The 27,292-nt window shown below is 42.8% G+C and overlaps 1 protein-coding gene across 1 annotated transcript in view; it reads right to left on the bottom strand.

The window, feature by feature from the left end:
- DNAH11 (dynein axonemal heavy chain 11) overlaps window positions 1-27,292 on the bottom strand; it is a 292,856-nt gene that overhangs the window by 256,501 nt on the left and 9,063 nt on the right. Inside the window, exons 3-6 of the mRNA XM_043967174.1 lie at window positions 23,179-23,375; window positions 22,127-22,316; window positions 12,317-12,416; window positions 5,155-5,366 (exon numbers count right to left, since the gene is read on the bottom strand). Coding sequence (XP_043823109.1) covers window positions 5,155-5,366; window positions 12,317-12,416; window positions 22,127-22,316; window positions 23,179-23,375 — 699 coding nt within the window. The remainder of the gene's footprint in view (window positions 1-5,154; window positions 5,367-12,316; window positions 12,417-22,126; window positions 22,317-23,178; window positions 23,376-27,292) is intronic.

The raw sequence follows: 27,292 nt of genomic DNA, 5'->3' as shown, positions 1-27,292 counted from the left end.
CTGGGCTGACACCAGATTGTAAAGAGCAGAGTCAGATTCTAGACACACAAGATAGCTTCAGTCTGCAGAGGCTCCCCCATAGGGAGGAAAAGGAATGCCATGTACAAGTAGTGGTCTACTTGTAGACTGGAACAGAGGGCATCTGAAGGGAAATAGCTAGAATTCAGATGAGGGAAGCAGGAGAGAATCAGACTGTGGAGAGCTTTAAATGGTAGGTTGAAGATTTTGCATTTTAGCATAGGGCCAATGGATTTTTAAACGGAGGGGAAACATGGCTGGCTGTGTTTTTTAGGAAGAAAGATTAATTTGACAGCTGTGTGGGGGATAGATTAGAAAAGGGAGATCTCAGAAGCTAGAAGACCAATTAAGGAGCCATTACAACAGCCCAGGGGAGAGGCGTTTGGGACCTGAACTAGGGTGGCAAGTAAATGGAAAGAAGGGAGGGGATGATGCAGGAGAAATCATGGTGGTTGAAACAAGGCTTGGCATTTGTGTGGGTGCTGGGGGCGAGGGACAGGGACCAGTCAATGAGTCCCAGGAGGCAAACCCGAGCACCTTCAAGGATGGAACCTTTGGAGGAAGGGAGAGCAAGTGAAGGAAATACCTTTGTAGTGGGACGAATTCAAAGAAAGGGGGATTCGTAGGAAGTGCTACACAGCCAAGAAAGCAGAGTCCAGAGAACAATGAACACAAGAGCCACCTGATGCAAATAAAAACAATACTAAGAGGCAGCAGACCTTAGGTCACAGGCAAAAGCTAGAGTGAACAACCTCCCTTTCTGTTAACAACTGACAAACTACAAATGTCCCTCATAAATGGGAGGCTTGAAAAGCTATCCTACTTCAGAGCAGAGGTGGCCCAATTTGCAACAAGATCTTGCATGACTTTACATGAATCAGCTCCCGGGCTCCCAAATTGGGGATAGAGAGGTGGTCATTCACCGAGTCTTTTTAAGGACACCAGGAAAGCCTCTGACCTCCCAAATGTTTCACACACCCCTAACCACAACTGGCTTGTCACTGATGTCTGACATCCAGAATTGCCTTGGACTAAGGGATTAACACCAGTTAGTCTCTAAACATCTCCAGAAAACAGAATAGAGTCTATGTCTTAGTTTATTAGCTGAATGTATAGATCAGGTAGAGGCCTTTCCTACCCAAGCATCGCAGAATCTTCCTCTGCCTTGTAGTGCCATGTGAACCTGGGGAAGTTGAGGGGAAGGGAAGAACAGGGCCAGCTGGGACCTCTGATCTCTTCTGGCTCTTGAGGTAAGACCCACCATACCTATTGGGAAAGCATCTAGCCCTACACTGATTCCAGACTTGCAAATAGTAAACTTGTCCTTGTCTGCCTTACAATTTAATTATTCAAATACCGAGTACCTACTATGTGCCTGACCCATACAAAAAAATAGAGCCCCTGTCCTCAAGGAATTTTTTAGTTCCACTATAGCTTCATTTACAAAACATTATAATGCTGCAAAAACGAACAGCGAAAAGCAACTAGAGCATAAGGGACAGAAGGCTGGTCTTGGAAGATCTCAGGGATGATCTAAGGCAACCCCTTCTTCTCCAGATGAGGAAACTAAAACCCAGAGAGGTATGGGGATTTCTCATCTATAGAAAACTTTAGAAAAGGCCCAGGGCTCTTCTCACATATTATGAGTACGAGTTGAATTTTGCATTGGACTCATTTTTGAAAAATCAAATTTCCAAGAATCATAGAAAATCCAAAGGTAAACTATGTACTGTATTTTGTGATTCTATCCATGTAAGGAGCCCCTAACAAGCCACTTTCTTTACCAACATAGATCAGTACTTACCAGGAGCACAGAGAGGTTAAATTACTTGCCCACAGTCACACTGGGGGCATATGCCAGAGGAAGGGCTTGAACCCATAAAGCCTCAGTTAAAGTGGTTTGTTGGTCTCCAACAAAAAAGGGGCAAGTAGGTGGTGCAGTGGATAGTGTGCTGGCCTGGAGTCAGGCAGACAACTTCCTGGATTCCAATCTGGCTTCAGATGCTTAGCAGCTGTGAGACCCTAGGCAAATCACTTAACCCTGTTTGCCTGAGTTCCTATATCTGTAAAAGGGCTGGAGAAGGAAATGGCAGATCCCTCCAGTATCTCAGCCAAGATAACCCCAAAAGGGTCGCAAAGTGTCAGACACGACTGAACAACAGACTGAACAACACCCACCTCCACGGAGATGAATGTGTGGGGAGAATGCTGCACATAAAAGCCACACGGCTGCCAGGTGAGAGCCTAACTGGCACAATGATTACTAGTGTGAGAAGACACTCATCAGAGACACAACAAAGCTCAATTGCCCACAGCCTGTGGGGAACCTGCAGAAGCCAAACTGACCTGGAATGGCACACTTGGAGAAAGGCAACTCTGCAAGCAAAGACCTCAGAGAGAACACACCACGCCGTTTATGAACTGGTGTAGCAAGCAGCGCCAGGATCAGCAAATAGAAATGCGATAAGAAATTGAGCGCCAAGTTCTCTGGTGAATGTTGGACAATGCTGAGTGGCCACACGTTGGACTTTAGCTAGGCCATTCTGGCGCTGTCTTTTAACTAGGTACAAGCACTTAAAGTCATCTGAAGGCCCACCCCACCCCCAACCCAGCTGGGAGAGAGTAGCCCCGGCAACCTGAGTTTTAACAGGAGGAAAGGAGGAAAAGAGAGAAGAAAAGGAGGAAGCCGCATCAGTCAAACTTAACTCCTTCCAGGCCCTCCCTAGTTATCCTTATTACAGCCCCCTCCCCATCCCACTACTCTAGTGCATGGCACTTAGTAGGCACAATCAATGTTTGTTTAAGAAGTGTTTCCTTAATAGACTAACCTCTAGAATCTATTCCCCAACAATGCTAAGGGCCTCCTGTGTTTAATTCACTGGCACAATAGTTTAAAGTTGTGTGACTTAATTGATTACTGCTTAGAAAGTAGTAAGACATCTCAATGGAGAGTATAATGGAATCCATTTGAGTGGGATGTATTAGTAATTAGTTGAAAGGATTTCTTTCCCGCCCCAATTTATGTGTCCTATTATCTCCCTTCCCACTTGAGCTAAGCTCTGACATCTTAAGCCACTTAAGATGGGACTCCCCGCCTACAGAGCGGGCAGAATATCCAGGGATGGGGAAAAAAAAACCAAAAACAATCTCCCATTGGAAAAGAAACTTCCACTCAAGGACTTCAAGAATGTCAGGGGGATGGGGGAAGACCTACCAAACTGGCAGGAAAGAAGGGGAAACTTACATTTTTTCTGAAGTCAGTCCTGGATGAAACCTTAGTGGTGAGAAGTATCTGATTCCTAGATAGCCTCGCTCTTCCTCGTTTGCCATCAAACACAGTAAATGAACTTCAAGAAGGAAGCTGTCAGAGTTTCGAACAGGACAGGGAAGAGGGCAGCACAGAACTCCCCAGCATGATGACCTTTAGGTAGCTATTACTTTATAATGTGGGTTGGAGTTCATGCTTCATGTCACAGGATAATAATGAGAAAAAGCACAGAATTTGGGAGGGGTGGTGTCAGAAGGCTTGGGTTTGAATCTCAGCTATGCCAATGTGTGATCTTGGGGAAGTCACCTTGATTCTCCAGGCTTTAGGTTACCTCAACTGTTAAAAGGTGGAGGGGACACGGGTGGTGCTAAGTCCCTTCAAGCTTGAAGTCTACAATCCTATGAGACACATGGTATGATATACCACATCCTACAGTATATGTGTAAACATATATATGTATATGCTTAACATGTGTGTTCACACCTGTCACATAGGTGTATGTCTTATAAATAATAATTACATTATTCAGGAGTAGACCAGGGACTTAGGAACGACTCTCCGCGGAGACTCGATATCCTCCCATTCCAGTAGCTCTATTAATTATCTGCACCTGAATAAATTTCCCTGGAGTACATCATTCTTATAGACATTAAAGTATTTTGGGGACTGATGTAGGACACAGATAGGAAAATCCATAGCAATTTTGTCCAGTTCAAAGAGAGCTCACATCCAGCCCAACATGGAACTGTCCAACATCACTCTGGACCACGTTGTAACAATGATAGCCAAGCAGCTTCTCTTCATTCAGGAGAGGGAAGGGAAGAGGAGGCAGCAAAAGGAAGAAGAGACAGGGAGGGGGGAGGAGAAAGAGGAAAAGATGGGAAGAAGATGAGGGGAGAGGAAGGGAGAAGAACTTTTATGCTAGAGCTTTCCCCTCAAACTCTTCTCATTCTCTTCATCTCATGAGCTCCTCCTACAAGCCAAAGTTCTTTCTTAAGTTAAAAGGGATGACTTCCAAACCTCTTCAGATATATACAGTGTTTCCTCTCTGAGCCAGATGAGAGTAAGGTTCCAATATCACCAGCGTTCCACTCCCACCTGCTTCCTCTGCATTAGTTCTGCCTTTTACAGCCTGTTTTTATGAGATAATTTCTCCTTTATGACCTTTTCCTACCAAGTTTTGCTTTTTAGAATCACCTAATCATACACAACTCAGACCCAAGAATTGTTCAATCATATTTTGATTGTACTATTACGGAAATGCTTGTTTTAGTTCATAAATTAAAAATAAAATTTTTAAAATTTTTAAAAGGGAATGCAGTGGATAAAGCACCAGCCCTGGATTCAGGAGGACCCAACTTCAAATCTGACCTCAGACACTTGACACTTACTAGCTGTATGACCCTGGGCAAGTCACTTAACCCTCATTGCCCTGAGGGGGGGGGAAAGGTAATGCATTACTCAGAAACAAAGAACTGAGTAGTGGCCCCTAGAGCCATGTGGCCTCTCTGTTAGCTAGGTGGCGTTTGTTACAAACAAGCCTTTTCATACCCAGGTGCCTGCACAGTGTAAGCCTCCTGAGGACAAGGGCTATTTTGCTTCTGCCTTCTGTCTTCCAAAGCCTAGGATGATCCCCTCCCTATCTTGAGCTGTCAGTGGGACTATACCATCTAGGACAGAGTCTTATAGAGAGTAGAAACTAAGTCAACATTTATTGAACAGAAGTGTGTCTAAGGGAGAAGGAAGGGCTACCTTGGGCCCCAGTGTCTGCCCCAGTTCTTCATTCCCCATTAGTTCTAATCAGAATCTGAAACATGGGATAAAAATCTATTTCTTATTCTTGAAGTTTTTTCTCTGGTGCTGCTTACCTGCTCAATAAAGAGATTGCCAAACTCCTGCAATAAGATGATTATCCGGGCAGGTGTGTTATAAAACCTGGAGTGACTCCAAATCAGGCAGATGGTGTGAAATAAAGGGGAAATCAAGACGCCAATCTGTGGGAATTCGGTCTCCTTCAGGCGCTGAATGTGTCTTCTCAGTGGTCTCAGGTACAGTTCTACATCCTGGGCCTCAAAAAGAGCTGTAAAGGAACCGCCAATGGAAACCAAAGTCAACATCTGGATGCTTTGGACTCTCCATGTGGTCTCCACACTGACCTGAATATGTAGGAGGACTGTCCATACTGGGAGTTCCCCCACATGAATGAAATCATAAGCCCAGACCAACCTCCCCCCTTCCCCCCCAAAAAGATGAATAATGGATTCAGCCCCTCAGTACAAAGAGAAACAAAAGTATCACAACCTATCATTACTGAGCTGGATCACATATCCTTTTGTACTATCTATACCACAGCTTAAATTGAACTTTAACCTAAACATGAAGATCAGCACTAGCCTATTAATACAGAGCAAGAGTTTTTCACTACTTTCATATGTCCTGGCCTTTTTTGGTGATTGGTCTGATGCAGTCTATGGACCCTTTCTCAGAACACCATTTCTTAAATGCACAAATACATAGGGTTACAAAGAAAACCAATTCTGTTAAAATACATTTATTGGGGCAGCTAGGTGGCACAGTGGATAAAGCATCAGCCCTGGATTCAGGAGGACCTGAGTTCAAATCCAGCCTCAGACACTTGACACTTACTAGCTGTGTGACCCTGGGCAAGTCACTTAACCCCCATTGTCCTGCCAAAAAAATGCATTTATCAATTTTTTTAAAAGTCACAGATATCATATTAAGAACCTCTGATCTAGAGCAGCTAAAAATTAAGTCATGAGCCTTCAAGAAGACTGGACAGGTCAGTCCAGAAGCACAGTGTGGGTGTCATTTTGGATATGTAATCATCTTTTTTTTTTTGGTGGGGCAATGAGGGTTAAGTGACCTGCCCAGGGTCACACAGCTAATAAATGTCAAGTGTCTGAGGCCGGATTTGAACTCAGGTCCTCCTGAACCCAGGACCAATGCTTTATCCACTTGTGCCACCTAGCTGCCCTCTGTAATCTGCTTCTTGGCCAAAGAATTCATCTACTGATTAGACAATGTCTTTTTTCTTTAATCAATCAACAACCATTGATTAAACACTTACTCTGTGCCCAGCACTGTGCTCCATATTACAAAGACAAAATTAATTTTAATGGAAATCATATCAATAGATAATCACATACAATAAACACACATAGTAGATAGAAGATAACGTACTACATGTTAACATTTCCGAATCACGCAGAAATGGAAGGGACCTGAAAGGCCGGGAATGCCCAGTGCCTAAACTTCTCTCATAATGGTCGTTCAGTCTTTGCTTGCAGACCTCCAAGGAAGGGGAGCTCACTACTTTTCCAAAGCATTCAACTTGGAATGATTGTAATTGTCTGGAAATTTTTCCTGGTACCAGACTTAAATTTGTCTTTCAACTTCTGCCAAGTATTTCTCAAATTCTGAGGCTGAGGTGAACAAGTCCCTCCTTTCTCCTAAAGCTGTCGCCCTAGGCTGATGGGACCCGTAAGTGTCCTTTGGCTATGACTTGATGCCAATTTGCTGGCCTCAGAATGAAGGGAAATTAGGCCTCAACTAGTAACCTTGTGCCATTCATGCCTCCTTCCCCACCCGCAGGTGAGAGGCAGCAAGCTGGAGCAAAGGGAGGGCTAATCTGGAAGCCAGCAAGGCCTGGGTTCAAATCTGTCTCTGACATAAACTGACCCTGGCCTCAGTGTTCCAGGCAATGCTCTCAGACAGTGCTTACCTGTATTGGTAGAGGGGTTGGTCCCTCGACCAGTAAAATCTGAGGTCAGTGTCTATCCTTACCTCACTCCTAAAAGGCCAAGGTCACCACTACTGATAGCAAGAAAGGAAGGTTAAAAAAAACAAAACAACCAACTGATGACACCCTGTACTCCAGAGAAGAGGTCGTGAATCATTTAACTGATGAAATGAGACATTGTTGGAAAAGAAATAACTTGGGAAGCAAGCTTTCTTCTATCCTCATTAAGGAGGAAAAGGGATAAATTGGTGTGAATCAGAGGAACAGTTTTTGTTTGATATGTTAGAATTACTATGGTAGAACTTGGGAGTTACAAGACACAGCAACAGGCCACAATGACAGGCCATGGACTCTACATTCCTGAGAGCCGAGGCTGTTTTTAATAAAATAACATTCATCTATTTGGAATGGTTTCGTCCCCTCTGAAGGCTGACAGACTAGATGCTCTCTCAGGGTCCTTTAAGCCAATGGACTTAAAGGACAAATGGCACTATAATACTTAGGGTTTGCTGTAATATTCCTCCAAAGGCCTCAAAGGCTTGTTTAATTAAAAGAACTCCAAACATTTTTTAAATCCCTTAAGTAGGCCATTACTGCATGGCCAAGATTTCCAGCCATTCTTTTTCATCGGTTGTTTCTTTCTTCAGACAGCACCTTACAAAAGTTGTGTTTACCCAGTCCAAAGAGCATCTCTGAAGGATGACATGTAAAGGCACTGGGGGTGCAAAGACAAATAAGAAAACATACCTGCCCCCAGGAAACAAACTCTACTGGTGGGGGGGGGGTAAACTGTAGACAGAGAAATATCTGCTTAATCAGGAGGGGCGCAGGCAGGCAGGCAGATAGATGACAGATGCGGAGGAGTTATTGAGTGCATTCTGTAGGCCCTGCACTGGACTAGTGCCTAGGATTCCAATACAAGATGGACAGTCTCTGCCCTCATTGCAATGAAGGGAGGGTAACACCTAAAAGGAAGCGGGCAAGGGGTGAGGGAGGGCAGAGACAGAGGTGGGAGGTGATTCAGAAGTCTGGCTCTGGGCAATAAAAGGAAAACAGTTGCAGGGGCAGAGTCCAATGAAGGGGAAGGAGAGACAGGAGGGTAATGCCCAAGGGCAGGTGGCATGGTGTGGAGACAGTGACCAGGAAGTGACATGGAGGGAGAGAATACTGACAACCAAGGGAACCCAAGCCAGGACTCAAAGGAAGAGGCACAGCGGAGAAGGGCATGCACTTCACCTGGGGGACAGTCAGTGAAAAACCATGGCAGTGGGAGATGCTGTGGCCAGGGCAGGGAACAGCAAGCAGACCAGGGAGCCTGGAACAGAGGAGTGATGGGAAAGGTACCTGAGGAGACAGACAGAAGCCTCCCTGCCACAGATTTTCAAGGTCCCAGGGAGGAGTTTGGATTTTCTCCTGGAGGCAATAGGGAGGCACTCAGCAGAGAGTGAGGGGATGACAAGGCCAGCCTGCTGCTCTGGGAAGATGATTTTAGCAGCTGGGTCAAGGACGGAATGGAGAGCCAGGGGACCCAAAGCCCCACATCCAATTTGGAGAGGTCCCTGCACCACTTTCTTCAGGATGAAGAAAGGGAGGAAAGGAGCTCATAACAGCCACTCTGAAGCCTGAGGATCTGAGACCAGGAGAGGCTGAGGGGTCGTCGTTGTTTTTGAATCATTTTTCAGGCATGTCTGACTCTCCGTGACCCCATTTGGGATTTTCTAGACAGTTACTGAAGTGGTTTTGCCATTTCATTCTCTGGCTCACCATACAGATGAGGAAACTGAGGCAGACAGGGTTAAATGACTTGCCCAGGGTCACAGAGCTAGTATGTGTCTGAGGCTAGATTGGAAGTCAGGCACATGAGTCCTCCTGACTCTAGGCCTGGAGCTTTGTGCACCATGGTGTCACCCAGCTACCCCAAGGTCCAATCATCACATAACCGATATTACAACCAAGACTACAACCCCAAGCTGGTGCTACTGATTGATTGGACAGCCTCACTGACACCCTATCTGATGGGCTAAAAGGGCTAGCCACATCCCCCTCCTCTCTCCAGCCCTGGCAAGATGGGCCAGATTTCTGCAGTGACTCTGATTCCTTCCCATGCCTTCTTCTCAGAGTCCTTGGCTCTGAATTGCTGCTGTTCTCAGCACCCTGCAGGTCACTGCCTCCTGAATGCCGACCTTTGCCCTCTCCTTCATTTGACTTCTCATTTTCTTTTATTCCGGAGCAACTTACCAATGACCTGATTATTCAGCCCATTTGGTGGCCTTTGGTCCGGCTCCCAAAGTCATGTACTCTCGATGAAAACAAAACCATTTATGTTCATTAGAAGCTATTAGATGTAAGACCACTTGGCACTTTCAAGTGGATTGAAGTCTTCAAGGACTGATGGTATACATGGAGGTTTTAATGGTCGGAAAAATGCACCAATTTAAATGGATAGACAGAGGCTTAATCTTTCTCCTCTGTGACATTGGGAAGGGCAAGACTTCTCACACTTAACACACTTTTTAAAAAGCTCAGTTAGTCCCCTGGAATGTGTCCCTGGCTTTTTGTAATGCTTCAAGGTGAGAGTTTTCCCATGCACAAACACTTGGCATTAAAACAAATAGAGGCTTGATGTTTACATATAGCCCTCAGTTTTTTCTGTGGCGGCAGAGTTAGGGGCCTGACGTTAGTTTTAAAAAACTAAAATTTAACTTTAAAGAAAAAACAACAATGATGCCATCACCACATTGTAGCCCCCTGTAGACTATAAGCTCCCTGAAGGAAGGGAAAGGTTCACCGTTGTCTCTGTGTCCACAGGGCCTGGCAGACAGTAAGCGCTGAATAAATATTTGTGGAATTGGAGATAAAATGCCCTTGAGAGCTGAGACTGCTTTGCTTCTGTTTTAGTATTCCCAGCACCTCACATAGCTTAATATACAATGGTTGGACTTAACTGAACCTCACCATCCCACCTTGAGAGCAACAAAAGTGGCCCCCATCAGATTCTCACACTAAGAAAGAGAAATACAAGGGTTAGGACGCTCTGAAAGCCCCTGGAAAATTGGCTGCCAGTTTTATGTGGTCCAGTAGCTAGGGGGCTGGTCTCCTGGTCAGGACATCCTGGGAACAAGTCCTGCCCTTGATACATTGACTGTGTGACCCTGGGCAAATCATTTGTGATATTGGCATCCCAAACAACACTGTGAGATTGTGCATGATAGCAAAGGTGTCAATCTGCATTTGTGGAGAGTTTCTTCTTTGGGAGAAAAAGATGCATTAGTCTATGAGAAGAGGAGAAATGCTCTAAGTTCCAAGATAGTAGAGGACGGCATCTTATTTTGAAATCATGGAGAAATCAGGGATCATATTTATCAGACTGTGAGGTGCAATCAACTATTAGATGCAACTAGATTTTTTTTTTTAGTGAGGCAATTGGGATTAAGTGACTTGCCCAGGGTCACACAGCTAGTAAGCATTAAGTGTCTGAGGCCGGATTTGAACCCAGGTACTCCTGACTCCAGGGTCAGTGCTCTATCCACTGCACCACCTAGCTGCCCCACAACTAGATTTAAAAAAAAAAAAGTAACCATATGGACACGAATTTGATCAGGGCCACTTTCATGGCTCTGCAGGTGGGGAGGCAGGATTCAACTCAGTTCATATATTAAACACCTCCTGGGTTCAAGGTGCTATTATATGGAATGGCAGCACAGAACCCTGGTGCTTAACTTCAGTTAAGATGGAAGCACTAAAAGTTGCCAAGGAGCTTGGCTCTCCCCATACATATGGCAGCAAAAAGAAGAGCACGTGATCAAATGATCATCAAGGAATGCAAAAAGAAGCAGAATATTTGTGCAGCAAAGGGCTATCACAAGCCTGTAGACACCAAGACTGGAATCCTGCTTTTAAAAAAAAAGCCAGTATATGCCAGTATGGGAAACAAGATGAGAGCCTACCAATCCTTGGGCCAGAGGCAAAGCTCTGTTCACCCCATTCTAGTTGTGGCTCTGCCCATTGTTCCAATTCAATTTAACAAACCTATATTAGATATCGGCTATGTACCAGGCATCACAAGGACAAAAACAAAATAGCCCCTGCTCTCAAAGCACTTACATTCTCTTAGAAGAAAACAGTCCACTAGTAAGTAAATATAAAATAAAGACTCAATAAAAAAGCATGTGCACAAAATACAAATAAAATGTGATTACAAAGGGGAAGAAAGATATATATTGGCATGACCCCGTCCTTCCTTACCTAAAAGAACAGTGTTCTTTGTATCTTCAAACTATATTTACAACTATGTTTTAAAATGCTTATGACCCAAACATAGGAGGTGGCACAGAACACTGGGCAAGGAGTCAGGAAGACCTGAATTCAAATCCCACCTCTTGCCACTGACTAGCTGTGTGACCCCAGACAGGTCACTTGGCCTCTGTCTGCCTCAGTTTCCTCATCTGCAAAATGAGGCTAATAATATCTGTCTCCTGGAGATGTTGTGAAAAGCAAATGAGAAGGTTTCTAGAACACTTTGCAAACCTAAAAGCACTAAATGAATGCTAGTTATTAGCAAGGTGCTGTGATTAACATAGACAGGAAAGATGCTCATGAACTATACACTAATGGCTCACAACACTGCTAACCAGGACTGTTCAAATGAATGTTAAAGCCACAATAGAATCTTAAACTCTTAGAACTAGAAGAGACCATAGCTTTTGCCGGATTCCACTAAAATAAACTCCAATTAGAACTCCAGTCTGGCACCATCAGAAGTTGTATTTATCATCAGAAGACTTAAATGTAAGCATTAGATGGAAGTTCTTTAACCATCTATCATTATGTTTTACTAATATGTCATTGATATATGCGCAAAACACCAACTCCTTAGGGTGAGTAATTTCCTTACAGTAGCAGGTCTACTGTAGCAATAAATCTACAGCCACAGACTGAGGACATGCACATCGTGGACGACATTCTGGTTCACATCAGTTATCTCTAATTATCACTATATTTTATCCTGACTTTTATGAAAGGAAAAAGGATCAACGTAAACTTTACAGAAATAAATTAAATTGGTGGAATTCAAGCCAAGTAATAACATATTTAATCATGCATTTCAATATTTGGATACAAATCTAGTACACAGTGATGAATTCAAGCTATCTATTAAAAAAGAAGATCAATTGACTATTCAGGAACACACACACACACACACACACACACACACACACACACACACACCAATAAAGGTCATAGTTCATTGATATCCAAATTGTCCTTACCAGCTTCAACAACCATGAACGTATCCTCAAAAGTAGGGAAATAACTGCTCTGTTTGGTTTTCAGGATCTGCATCATTTTCTGGACAACAGGAGCTTGAAGCTAGAATTAGGTTTAAAGGGGGGAAAGAAGAAGGTGGAGGGAAGAAAGATAATACATTTTATAACTAAAACTGGATTAGTGGTTAGTTGCAAATATGATTCTGGGGAGGAAATAATTTATTCAATTGGATTTTCTTTCACACAACGTGCACCATATCTAACATGCAAAGCTTTTGATCCAATGTCCAGCAGACAACAGGATGGAAAAACAAAGCAAACAAAATAACCATATTTTCTATGCTGTGTTTTACTTGCATCTCCCATTTCCCCAGAGGGAAAGTTAAATTATAACACAAAACTAGAATGCTTCATTGTATCTGTGACCTTAGCCTGTGAGGACTCCCCCCTCCCTTCAGGGCAGGCTCATGTTGCATCTCTGCCTTCACATCCTATTGGATTCCCGTCCATGAATTCTCTCAAATGGATCTTTTACCAGCCCCCCCCCCAAGCTGGAGGGCATTTCCTCATTTCTCTGATATTTAATGGACAGAAAGCTCCCCACCTCTGGTCAGAGAGGTGATGGACTCAACATGCGGCATGAGACACACTGCTGAACATGGCCAACGTGGGAATTAGTTTTGCTTGACTAGGCATGTTTGTTAGGAGGGTTTTATTTGTCTTTTTCTTCTTTCAAGGTGGGGGTGTGTGGGAGAAAGAGAGAACAAATGGGTAAGATTATTAAGTTTATTGATAAAAATGTAATTAGAATCATCAATAGACAACATCTGAGCTGTCCACAATCCTTACCTTTCACTATTGCATATGCATAAGACTGGTGTATCCAGTCTTTTCTAGTCATATGTGTTTTTAATTATGCCTTTTACATACCTCTCATGCAAAATCCATCACTGATAAAATGTTTTTTAATCACCAGTTTGCACCATGCATGTTTCTATTGCCCTTCACAAGAACAATTTTGATTTTTCCAAGATTGCAATGTTTCATGAAGCCACATGGGGATAATTGAAAGCATCGCATAACTTCCCAAACACAATCCAATCCAACAGAGACACACACAGAGACATATATATGTGTGTGTATGTATATATGTACACATATGTATGTGTGCGTACACATGCATGCACATATGTATGGATGTACATAGAGACAGAGAATATGACAGATCAATGTTTATATTAATTTTTATTGTGCTCTCTGGAATGTCAATTCCATAATGGATAAAATTGCTTTCATCTTAAACCGTCTCTTCTCATTACTTCCATCTGCTGGCTCTTACCAAGTCTTAACCCCCTCCTGTTGATGACCCCATATTCCTGTCCACACTTTCTGGCATTGGTTACATTATCACTCAATGCTACCCCGCCTCCAACTCCCTGGTCATGGTGGGGAGTCAGTCTTGCTCTCTTTAGAAAACTCCAGAGTCCCCTTCTACCACCATCGGTTCTTTCCCAGGTCATTACCTCTGCACTTGATACACTGTCCTCCCTTCACTAGCATGACCCCTTGATGAATCATTTCAGTTGTTTACTCCCCTCTATACTCAAATCCCTTGCCCTGTCACCAATCATGCTCTGCCAAACCCTAACCTTGGATTACTGCCATCAACCCCCACTTTCATTCCTATTCACATACTGCTGAAGGTAGCTGAAATCATGAAACAACACTCACTGGATCCACTACAAATCTATGTTATACAAGCCCAACTAGACCCTATTTGTGGTAAAGCAATCCAATTACAGACCCTTAACTGATGAACTATCCTACTCACCAGAGAAGCTGCTCTAAAAGGTTTCTTCCAGCCTCCCATGGTACCTCCTCCCTCTCTGCTAAGCAGCTGGTCTCCTACTCTATTGAAGAACTGAGGCCATTAGCTGAGAGCTCTCTCTTCTCTTATCCTCTCACATCACTCAGGTGTCTTGGTCCACTATCTTCTCCATCTTTCTCACGTGAAGTTGTTCTTTCCAAGACAAGACCCTTTACTTGCACACTTGATTGCATCATTTAGTCTCTTCTAAAAGGTTGATACCCTCCCCACTACTACCATCTTCACTATCTCCCCTAATCTTCAATCTCTCCCTATATACTGGTTACTTTCCTGCTATCCACAAAAATGCCCATTTCTCCCCCATTCTTTAAAATCATCATTGATTCAGCCATCCCTGCTAGCTAACATGTTCTAGCTCTCCTCCCCTTTGTGGCTAAAATCCTGGAGAAAGCCGCTGTACTCAATGTCTCTGCTTTCTCCCCTCCAACCCGTTTCTAATCTTTTTGCAAGCTGGCTGCTTCCCCCATCATGCAAACTGTCAGTACTCTAAAGTCAACAATGATCCCTTCATAGATAAATCCAATTCTGACCTCTCTCCCCTTTGCCAGTTGTTATCCTCTGGATACTCTCCTACTTAAGGTTTCCCAATACTCACCTCGCCTCTCCTTGCCTTGCCTTGCCTCTCTTGGTTTGGCTCCTATCTGTCTGACCTTTCCTCAGTCAGCTTTTCTGGATCTTCATCTGGGTTTCATCTACCCACCACAGATGTCCCCCAAGGCTCTGTCCAGCCCTGTTCTTTTCTTCCTCCATGTTATCTTACTTGATTTGATGTTCTCATCTGCTCATGTGGATGATTCTAAAATCTACTCATCCAGCCTGGACCTCTAGTCTTGCATCTTCAACTGCCTTTTCGACATCTTGAATTAGATGGTCCATAAACATCTTGAAATAACCATGTCCAAAACTAAAATCATTCTCTTTCCCCCAGAACTCTCCCCTCTTCTGAACTTTCCTTTTCCTGTTGAGGACATCTTTCTCCTATCCTCTCAATGACTAGGCTCTCAACCCTGGCATCATCCTCAATTGTCCACTCACTCCACCTTATCTTGTCAAATTGTGTCATTTCTACCTTTACAACTTCTCTCCACTTACCCAACCAGCACCCTCATCATCCTGTACAGACCCTCATCATCATATACCTTGATTTTTATATTGGCTTTGTTTCCCTGCCTCACCTTTCCCACCTTCCACTGAACTCTCCATGGAGTGGGCATGAGTAGATGCATACCTGGGAGGGGGATCGAATATAAAGACCTTGGTTTGGTACTTAAAATTATGAATGTAACCCAATTCCATTCTATTTTTCCAATCTTATTTCACTCCCCTCGACACACTCTCCAATCCAGCTACAATGGCCTACGTGCAACTCCTAGAGCCTGAGAGTATCTTCCAACTCCATGCCACGTCACTGGCTGCCCCCCCACCTCCCATGCACAGCAAGCTCTCCCTCCTAATCTCTGCTCTTGGTTGGCTCTAAGACTCGGCTCAAATTCTGCCTTGGAGATGGGTCTTCCCCAGCCTCCCAATGCTCCTGCCTTCTGTCTGAGGTGACCTTCTATTGCCTCTGTGTGGATTTTCATCAGTTATTAGGAAATGGATCATTCGTATGTTGCCTCCAATACTAAAATGTGAGCTCACTGAGGGGTGAGGACTATAGTGTTGCCTTTCTCTGCACATCCATAACTTAGTAAAGTGCCTGACAGATTGTAAGTTCTTAATGTCTGTAACTGACTGACCCCTTAATACTATCTGCACATCGAGTACTCAGAAGGACATAGAATCCAAATATGTTGGTTCCATTATCATTACTTATGAAAATGGAGGACTTCTAGAAGCATCTCTAAATTGGTTTCAGACACTTAGGTTTTCCCATTTTCATCAAATGTTCAGAGGATCATGGGTGTTATCTTGTTTTGTCCTTCATTCTCAAAGAGAACCATGACATGGGGAGGTGATGTCATCACTTGTGATGGATTGGATTTAAGTGAGGAAGGGCTGTGCAAGGTCACCAGCTTCACATTCTCCTCTGGAGCCATCTGTGGTCCAGTCTCAAGATAGTTCTTAGGACAACTGGAGATGGGCCTGTATGCAGTGGGAGACCTTGCCCTTTAAGCTAAGGCCTTTCACAGGTCTCAGTTTGCCTGAGGCACTGCCCATTCAATGATTGAGGCAAAGAAAAGCATCTTTTACCTAGTAAAAAAAAAAGATAGGCAAAAGGTGGGGTGGTAGAGAGACCCTCAGGGTTTCTGGCCAAAAGAGATACAATTGCTGTTTGGGCCCAGTCAGCCACCAAGAGGCCAAACCATTGGGCCAATAGGTCCCAGCCCTATTGTTGGCCAATCAATGAGGGCCAGAATTATTTAGGTTTAAGGAGTGGGCTTTAGAGGACATCTTTCAGGTAAACCACAAGAAATATTGTGAGGTTTCTCCAGAAAAATTTCTATTCCTTTTGGGCAGAGTGCCTTCAGGTAAGGGGGAGGGAGGAAAGGAGGGGAGGAAAGGGAGGGGAAGGAGGGGGGAGGAAAATGGGGAGAAAGGGGGGGAGGGAGGAAGGGATGAAAGGGGAGGAGCTGTGTTGCTCAACTGGAGTCTGCCAGTTGGGGCCCCAGTGGGACAGCTTATCTAGAACGCAGGTGAATCTCTCAGCAGACTCATTTTCCCCTCAACTGCTTCTCGTTGTTTAGTGATGCAGAAAGTTAAATCTAGAGCTAGAAGGGCCCTCAGAAATCAACGACTCCGACCCTCTCATTTCACAGATGAGGAAAACAGCACCCATCTTCCATCTTCCTCCTCCATTACATTCTGAAACACAATGGTTTGCAGACCCTGCCAATGCTGCCCCAGGGTGTCCCTTCATTCTGCAGAGTAAATTGATTAAATACATACTGGCTGAGGTGGCTTCTGAGCTGTTTGAGCCAATCCAAACTGCGGCTGGGCTTTGTATCAATTTTTTGTTGTTCAGTTGTTTTGGTCATGTCCCACTCTTTGGGACCCCATTTGGGATTTTCTTTGCAAAGATACTGGAATGTTTTGCTGTTTCCTTCTCCAGCTAATTTTAAAGATGAGGAAACTGAGGCAGTTCTCTAAGAAGAGCCCCTGTGTCTAGTTCTGTTCCTTCCTATTTGTCAGAGTTGGCAGCCAGTTACAACAAGTCAGAGATGACCTGCTGGGATTGTTCCCTGTGTCTTCTAATCAGTATTCTTCATTCTACCTTAAAATTGATTTTCACTCCTTTCCTTTGGCCTGTCAACAATCTGACGGCATGCAATCAAGCTGTTTCTGAGATGATGACTGGAGTTGATGATGGAGTTGTTCCCGTCTGTTAAGATATAGTCAGTTTTAGAAGTTGTCCTGTTTTTGATATGTTACGTGCCTCCTGAGTCTCTTCAAATAAGATTTCACAATTCACAAGTTGTTGCCTCATCATTTGATTGAGATAATTTCTTGGTACTAAATTTTAGTTTTCATCGTCTTCCCCGTGCCCATCTTCTTATTGAAGTCACCAAGTGTCAAGGTACACGCTGATTTCGTTTAGGAATGTTGTTTCACTTCATAGACTATTTTCTTCTCATCTTTTGCAGCAGATGCTGGGCTGTGCTTATTATTTCACCATGCCATTGCAGCTTAGGAACATCTTGAACACTGCAAGGTAAAGGACCACATTTCCAATGCATTTCTGCTCCTTGTTGTCTCTGGGTGCATGATGAAACCAAGTTCATTCACTCCTTTGCTTGTGCCTCTAAATTCAACCAGAGAGCTTTCCTTCCATGTAGCTGGTTTCCTCTTCAGAGGAACTATCTATGTGGGTACAGCTTAGTTCCTCTAGTACTATGACTTACTGGCCATTGGACAAACATCTCACATTAAGAGTACCAACTGTTAGGTTAATATTTATAGACTAACAACTGTGGGATCTTAACACCATCTGTCTATTCTGCCACTTAGCCATCATCACTCCAGAAACAGAAAGAGGTCACACAGTTCTGTGAAACAGTTTGGAATTTTTATTTGTTTTGCAGTTTAGAGTCACTGGAATGGGGTGGGTATAATGGGGTGGAAGTATGTCAATCATATTTGTCCTAGGGTTGTCCTAGGGTAACCAGGCAGCTCTGTGTGTGTGTATGGCAAGAGAGCAGTGTGTGTACAGAGAGGGGTGGGGGGGCAGGCAGGAATGACAAGGAGGGAACCCAGATAGGGGCAAGGCAAGCCCTAAGGAACTATAGGTAGCTGGGAAAGATGCCTAGGTACACAAAATAAACAGAAGATAATTTGGAAGAAAGGTAGGAGGGATCAGGACAGGTTGTGTGTGGGAAATAGCACTCGAGCCCAGTATTATAACAACTCACTGTGGGAAAATAATTCTTAATGACCAATATGGGAAACTTCAGATTCCCCTTTTTGTTACTTGCTGTCAGCCATACTCGCTGTCCCCCTCAGGACCACACCCAGATAACAGCAAGTGTGCTGGCTCAGTCTGGGTGGCGTCCAAATTCTTTGGATTACCATTTAGAGACATTGTCCCAAATCAGGGGGACACTTTAGTCCTTACCTGATGTAATCTGCCTTTAATTATGTGAAACAATTAGATTTGATTGATGTATAATGACCCATCTCTCATTAAAAAGGGATAAAAACTATCAGATTTTTGGGCAGAAGAATAATTTAGGACCAAAGATATGGAGAGTAAAACAAAATGTAAAATAGATCATTTTGATTATATAAAATTAAAAAGGTTTTGCACTAAAGAACTAATGTAACCAGATTACAAGGGAAGCAGAAAACTGGCAAAGAATTTTTGAAACAAATATCTCTGATAAAGGCCTCATTTCTCAATTATATAGAAAACTGAGTTAAATGTCTAAGAATACAAATCATTCCCCAATTGGTCAATGGTCAAAAGATATGAACAGAGAGTTTTCAGCCAAAGAAACCAAAGCTATCTATAATCATATGAAAAAAATGCTCTAGATCACTATTTTTTTTTTAGTGAGGCAATTGGGGTTAAGTGACTTGCCCAGGGTCACACAGCTAGTAAGTATTAAGTGTCTGAGACCGAATTTGAACTCAGGTACTCCTGAATCCAGGGCCGGTGCTCCATCCACTGCGCCATCTAGCTGCCCCCCTAGATCACTATTGATCAGAGAAATTTGCAAATTAAAACAACTCTGAGGTATCACCTCGCACCTATCAGAGTGAAAAACATAACAAAAGTGGAAAATGTTCAATGTTGAAGGGGATGTGGGAAACCTGGGATGCTAATCCACTGCTGGTAGAGTTGTGAAAAGATCCAACCATTCTGGAGAGCAATTTGGAACTATGCCCAAAAGGCTACAGAACTGTGCATACCCTTTGATCCAGAACTACTACTGCTGGGTTTATATCCCAAAGATATCCCCCCAAAAGGAAGATCTATTTGTACAAAAATGTTTATAGCATCTCTTTTTTTAAATAGAATTTTATTTTCCAAAATATATGTAAAAACAAAATTTTAACATCAATTTTTAACATCTCTTTTTGTGGTGGCTAAGATTTGGAAATCAAAGGAATACCCATCAATTGGAGAATGTCAAAACAAGCTGGGATATGATGGTGATGGAATATTATCATGCTATAAGAAATGACAAGCAGGATTATTTCAGAAAGGCCTGGAAAGATTTGCATGAACTAGTGTATAGTGAAGTGAACAGAACCAAAATAATATTATACACAGAGACAGCAATATTGTTTGAAGACCTGAGAATGACAACTATTCTCAACAATACAATGATCCAAGATAATCCCAAAGGACTATTGATAAAACATACTATCCACCTCCAAAGAACAAACTGATATTGATGGAACACAGACTGAAGCATGCTATTTTTCAATCTCATTTTTTGTTCAAGTTTTCTTGTACAAAATTACTAATATGGAGATGTTTTGCATAATTGTCCATGTATAACCCATATCTGATTGCCCCCTGGGGAGAGGGGGGCAGGGGAGGAAGGGAGGGACAAAAATTGGAACTCAAAATTATAAATAAAAATGTTACTTTAAAAAAAAAAGAGGACCGGGGGCAGCTAGGTGGTACAGAGGATAGAGCACGGGCCCTGGATTCAGGAGGACCCGAATTCAAATTCGGCTTCAAACCCTTGACACTTACTAGCTGTGTGACTCTGGGCAAGTCACTTAACCCCAATTGCCTCACCAAAAAACCCCCAACCCCCCCCCACACACACACACAAAGAGGACCCAAGTTCAAACCCAGCCTCAGGCACTTTCTAGTTATGTGACCTTGGGCCAGTCACTGAACCCTAACTGCCTTCAAAATAAAATAAATGTATATTTCCAATAAAAAAAATTAAAAAAAAATTAAGTGAAAAAACCTTGCAAAAGTAGCCATGTAGCCACAAGAGGCTAGGGATCCCCTTTGTCAGTCCTTTAACAGTAGAGATTGATAAATTGATCCTATGCTTGCCTAAAACTCATGTCTCTCATAATTATTTTAATTGTCACATCACCAGAATTGATGTTTCACTGGCTGAGCTTTTGAGAATCCAGAATCATCTCCAGGTCACAAAGGAAGCTTAAAGTTGGACTTTTAAAAAGCTTATAATATCATAAAGATAAGATTTTAACGAAGCATATTAACACCCTATGAATAAGAGAGATTTATTTTGACATTTAATACTTTTGGCCCATTCATTTTCAACAATTCAAGAATCATTTATTAGGTATCTAGCCTATGCCAAGCACCATAATAAGTGTTGGGGATACCTACTATGGGTGAGGCATTATAGTAGAGGCTGAGATGGAACATTTAAAAAAAATGAACCAGTCTCTGCCTTCCAGGAGCTGACCTTCTGCTGGGGGAAATCTCTGACTCTCTGCAAAGCAAGAATTGAGCTTTCTATTTAAAGACTAGCAGGGGTCAGCGATTTCATTCAAGTCATGAAGCAAAATCACCAAAGTCAAAGCTTCTGACAAAACTGTCCCCACCAAGCTAAACCATACTGATAAAGGAAACATTAAAGTGCTATATAAATAGAAGTCATTGCTTCCCAAATTCAATAAACTGATCAGATTAACTTGCTCTTTACATTTTCAAACTTCCCTGGGGAGTTGCCTGGAGCAGTAAATCCCAATTCCTGGTCTTGTGATTTTCCTGGAGTGGTTAAAACTCTTTCAAGGAGAATCAAATCACAGTCAGTAAAAGTTAGCAAGACAAAAGTTCTTGGAATCCACATTTTAAAAGTACACACGCAGGAAGCAGGATAAGGAGCATAATAAAGGGAGAGCTGGTCCAGGAGAAAATGAGAGATTCATCAGCAGATGTATGTGTACTATGTACGGACACTTTGTTAGTCATTGGAATAACAGATGATTGACTAAAGTGCTACACCATTATACAGCAGATGGTAAAGGAGGTAGGAAGAAAGTCTCCAGAACCCTGGACAGCTCTTTCTATGGCAGCTATAAGGTGGATCCAGAGAGCATATATAACCAAGGAAAGCAAGGGGTGAGGGCTCCTTAGGTATGCTTCTGGTATCAAGAGAAACCAAGGTAGAGCCCTGTGTGAACTTGCAGAAGGATGAGGATAGGAGGCATCATAAAATCCATTGGCCTGGAGGGAATAGCTACAATGATGAGGTCATAGAGCCATTTGAAGATTACAGACAAGAATGACCCAGAATGAGAAATGCAGATCTTCACTGTTGAAGAGAGGGCACCCATCCAAGAGATCACAGCTCCTCCACTAGGGACCCAGAGTACCCTCAAGAACACTCAGAAAGGGCAATGAAAGCAGGATCACAAAAATGAAACAAGACTCTCACCCACAACCCACCCCAGCAGGGAAAATCACTGGTTAAGGGAGTAAGATTCATGCCAAGCTTACTCATTAGCTTGACAGACATGGGCAAGGGGTTCGCTGGACTTTGGCTTACTTGATCATAGATGCACAGAAGGTTATCCCGTCTTGTCTTCCAGAAGTCTAGTTCTGTCTGAGGGTCTGAGTGAATGCTGTTCAACAAAGGCTGCCCCGAGTCCTTCTGGAGGATTTTTTGGATTTGACGTGACCACGTAATAACCACAGATTCAATGGCATGGAGGACAGCCCTTTCATATGAGTCTTGTCTACAAACATCAAAAGTGATAGAGATTATTCAGACTACCCCTCTCCAAACATAGGACAGAAACAGAAATCTAATATCTACATTCTCCTCCCTTTTGCATGACATTCCTCAAATAGGAAATGTTTTTGTATAAGCCTTAGATGCTTTCCAGCTGAGGCTGGCCTCTTCTGGAGTTTTGTTCATGTTACTTCCTTTGCTGTCAGAAAATAACATCTCCACAGACCGTGAGCAAGTTTTTTGGTGGCAGAAATCATTCTTTTCCTAAAGACTGAGTTTCTCTTCCAGCACTTATGGGTGAAAGGGAAGGAAAACAATGTGGGTAGCTCCCTGACCCAATGCAAATTCACAAACTGCCTATTCAGAGTGGTAGAGGGTGCCTGAGACTTTGAAGAGGTTAGGTGTTTGCCACTGGCTTACTGAGGCAGGAATGGAACCAAGTCTTCCTGCTTCCAAGCCCAATATTATATGTCTCACTATACCACTGTGCCCATATATGCATTATGGGGTATCTAGTTACATATATATGCTGTCTGTAGAAACCCACACATGTGCCATGGATAGATACATATCACCACTGCACCATACCCATCAGTGAGGTTAAGTGACTTTCCTAAAGCCACACAGCTAGGAAGTGGCAGAGAGGATTAAAACCTGCCTCTGATTTTACCTTCAGTCTAGCACTCCCTCCCTCTACTACAAAACCCACACTACCTTTAAAAGGCTGCTTTGAAGAAAAAGTTACATGCAATATTACTGTACCCCACACCTACAAACATTTAATTCATGTGTGTTTTGAATACTGATGAGGAGACAGCTTATCTGGATACAGTGGAACCACAACATGGGGCAGCAGCAGGACGTACTTGGGCTCTGAGCAGTTCAGCTTGCCTTCAATGCTACCGGCAATGGTGGGAATTGGAAGCAGGGTTCTCCCTGACATCATACCCCTCAGAATGTGCATTGTGTTTTTCATGCCTTCCACATGGGCTCCCAGGTCTTGGGAAACAAAGCAGGGCCACACCATATGGTTCTTCTTGTTCAAGAGGATGGGAACAGCAACCTAGAGGAAACATGGTGGGATATGTCACAGAATTCAATTTAGCCGGTGCTGATTAAGCACATACTATGTACCAGCCCCTAGGAGTAAAACAACAATGACAAAATAAGCACATAGTAAGAACCTCCATCAAGGGAGGGCCCCTAGGCTAGGCGGCCATCTTTTCATCACCCACCCCATTGAACTCAGGCCCTAAGGAGTCTCATCACCCTGCATGGTCACTTCAACCTCCCTTGAAGGAAGGGACCCAGGCAGGCCAGTTCTCCATTAGCCACCCAGAAGCTCACCTTCAGATTTCTCCATTATACCCCCATTGAACTCTTCAGCCACCACTTGTGCATTGTCTTTCTCTGTTAGATTTTAAGCTTCTTGAAAGCAGGGACTATCTTTTCTTTTCTTTTTTGTATTTGTATCCCCAATGCTTAGCCCAGTGCCTGATACATAGTGCTTAATAAATATTTATTCACCAACAAGTGCTAGCGGCAAAACAACAACAAAATAAGTATCTATTAAACACCTACAATATACTATGCACTGAGGAAAGGTACAATGATAGAATTAGTATGCATTAAACATCTACAATATGCAAGGCATTGTACTAGGGGATCAGGAAACAAAGACAACATGAAAAATAGCCTCTACCTTCAAGGAGCTTGCATTCTACTTGGGAAAACACTAAATTGGTCCCAACCTGTGACTCAGTAATATAGGGAATTCATAGGGACAAAGCCCCCTCTACCAATGAAAATCAGCCATTCTTCTGTGATATGAGTCTTCAGGAGTTGCCTGTGGCACCAGGTGGGACTTGAATCCAGGTCTTTCTGAATGATGCCATGCAAATGAAGTATCTCAAGGACAGAGATCGTGTATTTAGAAGCAGAAAGCGATCTCAGAAGCTGGCGAGTCCAGCTTCCTCATGTTCCAGATAAGGAATATGAGAGCCCAGAGAGGCTGATGTGCCCAGGGTTACACAGCTAGCGAGGGGATGTGGCAGGATTCACTCACACCTGAGTCTAGAGCCAGATTTTGTCCCGTTTCACCAAGCTGCTGCAGCTTGCTTCTTCTGCTGTCCTGTCCATGTGACAATGCCCTCCAGCAGCTGTCTCTGACATTGCTTTAGGCTGAGAGAGGAGCCTTTGAAAGCTAAATGGGAGAATGTACATTTGAAGTAGGGGAAGACTTGAGGCAGGAGCCCCATTAACAGGGGAGGAATGAAAATAGCAGTTAACGTGGCAACTGGGGGAGAGGATGCTGGGAAAGCAGAACTGGTCCAACGCGACAATGGACTGGACATGTGCAGTCCCAGGGGAGAGAGGTCAAGGAGGCCAGGATGATGCCACCATCACAGGCTGCCAAAGAGGTCCATGACACAGGGAAGGTGAAGGGCAATGGTTCTAGCAGAAAGGACCAAATGTGTCCATGGAAGATGCAGAAGATGCCTAAAAGCCAAAAGCTATGGACACCTCTATATAAGTAGATAGAGCCTCCTTAGAGGGGACAAGGCTAATACTTCCTGGACACAAATCTGAAAAGCTCATAGACAAGCCAATTCATTTTAGAACAGGAACTAGACCTTTGAAATCACCCTGCCTGACCCTTTAATTTTTACAAATGATGAAAAAGAGGGCCAGGAACATATGGCGACGCACCTAGTGTTGTCAGGATTTGAACCCAGATCTCCCAGCTCAGGGCTCTTCTGCTATGCAACCCTAGCTGCTGGTCTAAACTTCCTTCAGAAGCTACTTGTGGTTCTTGGGTAATAGAGAGGAGAGGAGACAAGTGCTGGACTTGGGAGTCAGGAAGACCTGAATTAAAACCCTGCCTCAAACATACTAGCTGAGTGACTCTGGGCAAGTCACTTAAGCCCTGACTGCCCCAGGTTCCTCACCTGTAAAATGGGGATAACAGTAGCACCTACCTCTTAGGGTTGTGAGGATCAAATGAGAGAATAGTTATAAATCTTTAAGTGATTTACCAAGCTTGATTTCTTCTGTCTAGACTGTCAGCAACATGCAGTCTTTGGGGTAGAGGAGTGTGTGTGTGTGTGTGTGTGTGTGTGTGTGTGTGTGTGTGTGTGTGTGTGTGTGTGTGCGCGCGCGCGCGCGCGCGCGCGCGCGTGCGCGTGCCTGCATGTAGCAGGGAGAAGTATAACAGGTGAGAAAGAACCTAAGTACTTAGAGGATCCCAAGGCAGGCAGCTTATCACTCACAGATGGGTGAGCATGTGGTTCCCTCATCCTACAGTCCTGTGGGTGCACATTGGTGGCTCAGGTGTACAAGCAGGATGTTTATCCTGATCAAGAGCCCTGATCTCCTGAGCCTCTGCCTTAATAAAGGAGTTTTTTTAAACATCCATCCTTTTTATGCGCTCAAACAGCTGTGAACCTGTCAATACATTGTTGAGGCTGTGAGGTGGGGTCAAGAACTAAGAACAGGAAATGAGAGTCAGAATGGGGAATCTAGGGGAAATTTTATTTCTCTAAATTCTTATATCAATAAGATAAAGAGCAGATCAATGGATTGGGCATGCAACAAAAAAAAAAAACTAGAAAAAGAACAAATTAAAAATCCCCAAATTGAGCACCAAATTGGAAATCCCAAAAACTAAAAGTGAGATTAATAAAACTGAAAAGGAGGAAACTATTGAGCTAATAAATAAAATTGGAGCTTGTTTCATGGAAAAAAAACAACATTGGTTCATTTGATTTTAAAAAACCAACTATCCAGTATTAAAAATGAAAAGGGTTAATTCACCATCAAGGAAATTAAACTAATCATTAGGAACTATTTTGCCCAATTATATGCCAATAAATCTGACAATCTGAGAAAAATTGATGGATATTTACAAAAATATAAATTGCCCAGATAACAGAAGATGAAACAGATTACTTAAATAACTCCTACTTAGAAAAAGAAGTTGAACAAGCCATCAATGAGCTCCCAAGAAAAATTCCCCATAGCCAAGATGAACTCACAAGTGAATTCTACCCTTTAAAGAACAATTATTCCAATACTATATAAACTATTTTGAAAAATAGGCAGAGTCCTACCAAATACCTTTAATGACACAAATATGGTACTGATACCTAAACCAGGAAGAGCAAAAAACAGAAAGAAAATTATAGGTCAGTTTCCCTAATGAATATTGATGGAAAATGTTTTAAATAAAGTATTAATAAGGAGATTATAGCAATTGATCACAAGAATCACACACTATCACCAGAAATGTAGGACTGGTTCAATATTAGGGAAACTATCACCATATTGACCATATCAATAACAAAGCCAACAGAAATCATGGTTAACTCAATAGATGTTAAAAAAAAGTGTTTTGACAAAATATAGCACCGCTTTTACATTAAGAACTCCAGAGAACCCAGGAAAAAAGGAAGCTTTCCTTAAAATGATAAGTGGTGTCTATCTAAAACATCAGCAAACATTATCTGTAACAGGGATAAGCTTTCCCAATAAGATCAGAGATGAAGCAAGGATACACATTATCACCACTATTATTCAATGTTGTACTAGAAATGTTAGCTATAACAATAAGAAAAAGAAATTGAAGGAATTAGAATAGGAAATGAGGCAACAAAACTATCACACTTCGCAGATATGATTTTATATTTAGAGAATCAAATAAAAATAGACCCACATAAATCATCAGCATTTTTATATATTACCAACAAGCCCCAGAAGCAAGAGATAGAAAGAAAAAAATCAATTTAAAATACATAGGAGTCTATTTTCCAAGACAAATTCGGGAACTTTATGAACACAGTTACAAAACACTTTTCACATAAGTTAAAACTAAACAATTGGAAAAATATCAATTGTTCATAAGTAGGCCAAGACACTAAAATAAAATGACAAGCCTGCCTAAATTAATTTACTTATTCATACCAAACTACCAAAAATATTTTA

Source organism: Dromiciops gliroides, chromosome 5 (genome assembly GCF_019393635.1).
Source record: "Dromiciops gliroides isolate mDroGli1 chromosome 5, mDroGli1.pri, whole genome shotgun sequence".
NCBI lineage: Eukaryota > Metazoa > Chordata > Mammalia > Microbiotheria > Microbiotheriidae > Dromiciops > Dromiciops gliroides.
This window is presented reverse-complemented; position numbering and strand designations above follow the sequence as displayed.